At 45.7% G+C, this 6,705-nt stretch overlaps 1 protein-coding gene across 1 annotated transcript; it reads right to left on the minus strand.

Annotated features, from left to right (window-relative positions):
• Positions 1-1,221: 1,221 nt before the first annotated feature.
• On the minus strand, positions 1,222-5,258 carry LOC149333956 (phospholipid-transporting ATPase ABCA3-like). The gene is made up of 2 exons (XM_089557827.1): positions 5,076-5,258; positions 1,222-1,428 (listed from the first exon to the last, which is right to left on the minus strand). Exons 1-2 carry the CDS (start codon positions 5,256-5,258, stop codon positions 1,222-1,224), a joined length of 390 nt encoding a protein of 129 aa, XP_089413953.1.
• Positions 5,259-6,705: the final 1,447 nt, after the last annotated feature.

The raw sequence follows: 6,705 nt of genomic DNA on the forward strand, positions 1-6,705 counted from the left end.
GTCTTTGTCAACATTCACTACCAGCTGCCAGAAATTTGTCCTCGCATGTTTTGTAGCCAATAAAAATATTGTTTGAAATCAGTGCCTGCCATTTTATTGACGCATTCACTCCAGAAAAACAATGGTCTAAAATTAGGTTTGCTTAGGGAACTGAATTTCAGATAAGCTGCTTCAGAAAGCAAGCTCTACACCTCTGGGAATATATGGCACTTTATGGTAACAAAGAAATCTCCGGCGGAAAACACTTAAAAGGAACAGAAACACTCATACAATTTACTACAAAGTAATTGCAAAGAAGCATATAATACATATATTAGTTGTCATGCTAACTCCTTGCTGAACGAAACTATTCCCCGGAAGGAACACTGGCATAGGCATGCGGCAGGCTACTAGCCATGTAGTCCTATGCACACAGAATTCTGCTTGCAGTGCGCACGTGTGAAATCGAACCCCTTCAGGGACTTCACCCAAGACGTTTTACGGATCTTGGGAAACTGTTATATCGCCGTTTCTTCCCGGTTGACTAGAATTCGGTCCAGCTTCGTTTTCTCCGAGAAAGCTCGTTAAAACATAAAAACTGCAATGGCCTCTAAGAAAGAGAAAATCAGCTGCGGTACTGCGGAATTCTTTCTAGTTGTGTGCAAGAAACAAATCGAATTAAAGACTAGAATGTTCACAGAATTGACGAACATAGTGCTAGCTATGTATAAATTAGATGCCAATGAACAGCAGCCATTAAAAGTGTCCGGGCATCGAAGTTGCCAATTTCTTCGCGCTTGAAATCGCCCTAGGGCACAGCGACCCAGAAGTTCTACGCATAAAATGAAAGGCCGCATTGTCCGCTGATTTGACGCTGCGCAGTCTTGCTCTAAGTGGCACAAACCACCACCGGTCGACCTCTTACCACGAACAAGAAACTTGCATAAATTCCGTCGATGTGCGTGCAGCATGAAACTTACGTTGAAGTTTTGCCATTAGTCACGTTCGCATAAATACAGCCGTGCAGGAATGACAAACATGACGTCGTTCAGGCCAGTAGGCGAATGCGATGCGACCACAACTGTGGACAAAACAAATGGTGATGTCGCCTACTTTCTTCAATGTGTCCAGAATTCTTTCTAATTTGTTCGTTCTCATTTCGGCAAAATAAAAATGACATGCGCACACACGCGCACAAATCGACGACGGGCGCTACCACAGGCGGGCACCTGTTTGTAGCGCCTACTCGTCTTCTTTCTCGTCGGCGCCCTCCTGTTCTCTCTTTGGCCGCCCACGTTGGAGCGTGGCCAGGGCTGCGTACACGTGCTCCAGCGTGGTGTTGCTGATGAGGAACTCGAGCAGGTTCAGCTTGCGCTTGAGCGTCTCTGCCAGCGCAAACATCTCGCTCCAGGAGAGTCCCGTGTTCTCCACGTGGTACTCAAAGTAGCCCTGCGGAATGCATCGTGTGCTCGAGGTTACTCGGAAGTAATTCGGTGCTCGAAGAAGATTATTCAGCAGCCATTGAGATGAGCCTTAGAAATCAAAACTACTGCATTTTAATGGGCTATTGTGCTCACGGGAGCTCAAAGCCGATTCCGAGCGGTTAGCGTTAGAAGCTGCCAAGCATATGGTAACTTTGATAACATTTATAACAAAAAAAAATAGGCTGAAACACACCTGATTTATCTGTGATACGTTGCCTTAGCCTAGGGTTTTCCCTAGAATAAGTTTCTTAGGAATTCTCTAGGAATTAGGCTGGTTTCTAAAGTTCTCAAAGGAGTAGGGAAGTGTGCTGAGGGTAGAAAAGAAGTGGCAGCCGTTGTTAATTTTAAATTTTGTCGATGTGTCCCGTAGGACAAGCAACACTTACAACTCCAACACTCATGACAAATACGACAAACAATTACCGACCGTGCGTTAAAAAATCTTTCCGAACTAAGATGTCCCTTTAGAGAAACTAGGTAGTGTGTACATCCGCCTTGGAGGTGCGCAGGGAGATCACTGTCTCAATCGTACTCAACGGTTTAGGTGATACGAATAGATCACATCTTTATTGAATTCGGCTTTATTGCTCGGTCAGCAAAGACAACAGCTTGTTGGGAACCCCGTGGAAGTTTTCTCCCCGCTTCTCGGCTTCACTCGTGCGCGCAGTCACAGCTTATATAGCACTCCTCTTTTGCACTTTTTAAGAGGGCAGTGTTGAAAATTTCTGTGCTAATCGAAGTAGGCTACTCGGCGTTTCTTCGCTGTGGATGTAGACGCTTTCTTTTTTGTCAATATATTCGCGTAAGGGCAAAAAGAGCCTGTACACAGAGCGTCTAATATTTTCACCAGAAACAAGGGTTAGGCGGCTGGCAGCCCCATCGTACGTGCGTCTGGCCCACAGAGCCAAAGATGATACATTCAGCAGTAATAACGGACATCGCACAGTACACGGGCCTCTAGAATTTCTCCTCCAAAGAAATTCAACCGCCGCGGCCGCGATCGGACCCGAAAGACACGGGTTCGATCCCGGCCGCGGCGGATGAATTCCTTAGGAGGAAAAATTCTAGAGGCCTGTGTACTGTGCGATGTCAGTGCACGTTAAATAACCCAAGGTGGTCTAAATTTCCGGAGCCCTCCACTACGGCGTCTCTCATAGCCTTAGTCGCTTTGGGACGTTAAACCCCATAAACCAACCAACCACCAGTAATAACGCAGCGGCGCGAACTGTATGGGTGTCAATGCCCTCAGTTTCGGCACGTTGAACGGACATAGTGCTCATTGAGGCTTTTCAAACACCAGTTCATTCACACGCAGCCAATGATGTCGACCAAGCAGTTCGCAGCAAAGCTAACAGCTATTTTGAGTTAGTGTCTGCACCTTTCCTGCTCCAGATGTACCAACATGCAATGCCGTCCAGGACGCAAAACTATACCCGCTCTGACCAAGACACGTTCGAAGCAACAATTCAGCCGTGCTACATTAAAAAGTCTACACGACACAGTCGTGCCTAAAGGCGTCGAAATATGCTGTCGCAAGTACAGAGTTATGGTGACAAGTTTATGGCCGAAAATACTAGAGAACTTCTATTGTGACCGTCAAATATTTTCTTTCGTGTAATGTTAGTTATATTGAGTTTAATGGCGCAAAAGCAGCTCAGGCTATGATGCGTCAAACACAGGGTTACAGTGTGTCCTGTTAACCCATTAGCGCCCAGCGTACTTTTAAAAGTACAGTTAATTTTTTTATAATTTCACCACCAAATACTGGAATTTTCTTTTCAAGTAGGGCATGCTTTTGTCAACAGGGGATTGGCCAACCACCCTTAACTAATTTGGCGCACTTCCCCTGCTCAGTATGTCAGCTTTCCGTGGTGAAACTTCGGGATGTTTGTTTCCCGCGAACTGCACCGGTAGTTGCTTGCTTATAATTTTCTCACAGACGCATTTTTGTACATATTACGCTAGTTTCAATTATAGAGCAGCACGAAAGACAAAAGTAAACAACGGATGCTTTGAATGTCCCGCACCTTTGGCGTTTTTTGCTCTGTTATGATTTATATGCTGCTGTACTTTCTATAGTACACTGGGTCTTCCTGTGTGCAGAACGGCGCCTATTTATTCCAGTTCATAGATCTTATGGTTCCTTCCCATTTTTCGGAAAAAATCACTTTGTCTGCTCAGCAAGGCCTCGGAGGCTGCTGTACTTGCCGCTAGCGGTCTTGAGTATGATTATGGCATGATTTTAATTGGTTGTAATAAAGTTTGGTTGTAAGAACTGAAGGTTCTACAGAGCAGACAGTTACTGTTATGCCATTCACACCGTCTGCGGAAAGTACTTGAGTTCATAAATGAAACTTTTGGAAGCGCGTGTTGTCCTGTCGTCACCTGAGGTGATTTCAACGCTTAGTGACCATTTCATCTTTTTTTGTAATTTTTTTACCTCTCAAGACATTCTTCTAGCGCTCCACTGGGACGAATTTAGGGCTAGAGGAACCGTTCGCCAAAACGAGTTTAGGAAGTGTCCACTCGGGCCAAAGAAAGCGATGAAATACAAGCAGCCATGAAACATCGATTCTTGCTTCAGTAGTATAGGTTACATGCTTTTATTGAAGTCTACGATCAACAGTATAGTAACTATGGCTTGCAACTAAAACAACAGTGAGCCTATGTGTTTTGTAGAGTGGTGGTTGCCTTTAGCACAAGAAAAACAGATTTTTTTAAAGCCAAAAATCGTTTCCTTTTACAACAGTGGTATGGCAGGTGTTGACCTTTCGCATCAAGCTATCTACTGCCAGTATATCAGCATCAGGGACAAAAAGTGATAGTGGTTGTTGACACCAAAGCTCAACTTTGCAATTGTGAAAGCCTGAACAATCTGCCAAATTGCTAGAGACGAGCCTGCTGACTATTTTTGCTTTGGTAAGAACTTTACTCATTAATATCTACACCTTGACATGCAGTAACTAGCGGTTCGCAGACACTCTGGCTCAATCGTATATGATGCTTCTTTGAAAAGGAGAAAGCTTTCCGTTCAAAGTAGGATAACTGCGGTGCCAGTATAGCCAGAAAATATTCATGAGGGCCTGCAAGAAGTGTTATATCACCCTGCGTAAAAATCGCAGACATAATAACAAAATTCACGCCACCAATAGGAATGCAGTGAAGTAGCCACATGTGCTATGGGGAAGACCCAGTGTACTATAAAAAGTACACCTGTGTAACCTCTGGAACGAATAAAGCAATCGTGACGAAATTTCAGCAATCTCTTTTTCTTTATATGAGAGCATTATGTGCTAAAAATGAAGAAAATTCCTCTGTTAGATTTTTCTTGGTCCCTAATGGGTTAACGGGGAAGCTTTTAATACTTGTAATTTGTTTAAAACACCAGATTCCCTGAGAAAGACTGAGAAGTAAAGGAACCTGCGAACCACTCTGGTGACACTCTTCGTTCGGAGCGCGTCCTCGTTTTTACAGAAAAGGCGAGCCTTGGACAGTGCAAACGAGCATTTGCGTCGCAATCAAGGAAGCCGAGCTTTTTCGTAACTTTTCAGAACAATCTCTTCCTTAGTGCATATATTATATAGTGGATATAGTGGATATATTAGCGCGTACCTCGTACGACTGCTCCAGCTTGCTGTTGGGAAAGTTGTCCGCGATGGCCCGGATCACCTTGGCGCGGTACTCGTAGTCCTCTTTGTACTCGTCGTGGGTGTTCACGACTACCGTGAAGCCCCGCGCGAACCTGTCCTTGAGGCGGTTCAGGGAGCCCAGGCACTGGAACTCGCCTCGGATCATGATGGCCACGCGGTCGCACACATTCTCCACTTCGTCCATGCTGCGCATAGGCACACGCTTGTGGCACTGCTGTTGGTTCTGTTTACTTAAACCACGCTGTTGTGCCAGTCTTAGAAAGAGATCTGACTTAATCCTGATTATGACTGTGTGTGCTAGAGAAAGGTGCGCAACAAGCTCAACCGTATGACCATTTTCCTGAGCAACACTGTATATGTACTGGTGAAATTTGGAAAACGCTCTGAATTGAAGCTAGAATTGATTACCGGTAGTCGCGTGAGCTACACGCGTGTAGTTTGAAAGAATAACAACTACCACTTACGTTGTCGTTGAGGCAGTTGCATAATTTGTGGTCAGTATAATTAGCTAAGACTCATGAAAATATACAGAATAATGAACGGCGTCTACATAAAAAATGTCCCTGCCAACTCGTCCTTCAGGAAATTTCAATATTGCCATAGGCGACGTCACCATACTCAGCAAAAACTCCGACAATAAGGTGGCAGTATAGGGATAAGGTGGCCGCAGTTGGCAAAACACAGGGTTAATTGGAAAGACATGGGAGTGGCCTTTGCCCTGCAGTGCGCGTATTCAGGCTGATGCCACTGCTGCTGCTGCTGCTGATGATGATGATGATCGGCTTGCTATTAATTAGCATATGATATAACAGCGCAGCGTTACGCAGGGGAAAGTCAGAACACACACGAGCGTGAACTTAAAACCAAGCGGCCGCGGCGACTGCAAAGCGACGTCCATCAAAGCGCGACACCCCGTAACTCATGCTTCACGCGATATTCTGTGCCCCAGCCGCGTTGCGGAGCTTCCTGTACATACCTCGTCACTTCCACGGCCGCCTGATAAAAAGCGCAAAGCCGCTTGACGCGCTTTGCATCAGCCGGCCGTGCCACTTCACTGCTTCAGCGTGGGCGGGGCAGAGAATATCACGTGGCACGAGCATCACGGAGTGTCGCGATTTGATGCATGCCGCTTTGCGCTTCCCGCAGGCGTGCGGTTTTCGAATGGCCCGAAAAATAGCCGAAATTTGTTTAACCACAGCAGTGAGGGTAATCGTGATTTCAAAATTTGAAATATTGATGTGGCTACTACTAACGGCCCGCTATGAGTCGCTGCATTCAGTCCCCTATTGGTAGCAGTTAAAACGCTAACTATTAGACGCTATTGAGATATTAAAACGCAAGCTGTTAATCACTTTGCAAGTTAACATGACTCGTAGGCTTGTGACATCCGCCAACACTGGTAATTACTATGCCAAAGAAGGCTTCTCTTTACATTAATTTGCCGCCGCGGTGGCTCAGTGGTTATGGCGCTCGGCTGCTGACCTGAAAGACGCGGGTTCGATCCCGGCCGTGGCGATCGAATTTCAATGGAGGCGAAATTGTAGAGGCCCGTGTACTGTGCGATGTCAGTGCACGTTAAAAAACACTAGGTG

The sequence above is a fragment of the Amblyomma mixtum genome, chromosome 8, assembly GCF_055824585.1.
Source record: "Amblyomma mixtum isolate Tamu chromosome 8, ASM5582458v1, whole genome shotgun sequence".
Taxonomy (NCBI): domain Eukaryota; kingdom Metazoa; phylum Arthropoda; class Arachnida; order Ixodida; family Ixodidae; genus Amblyomma; species Amblyomma mixtum.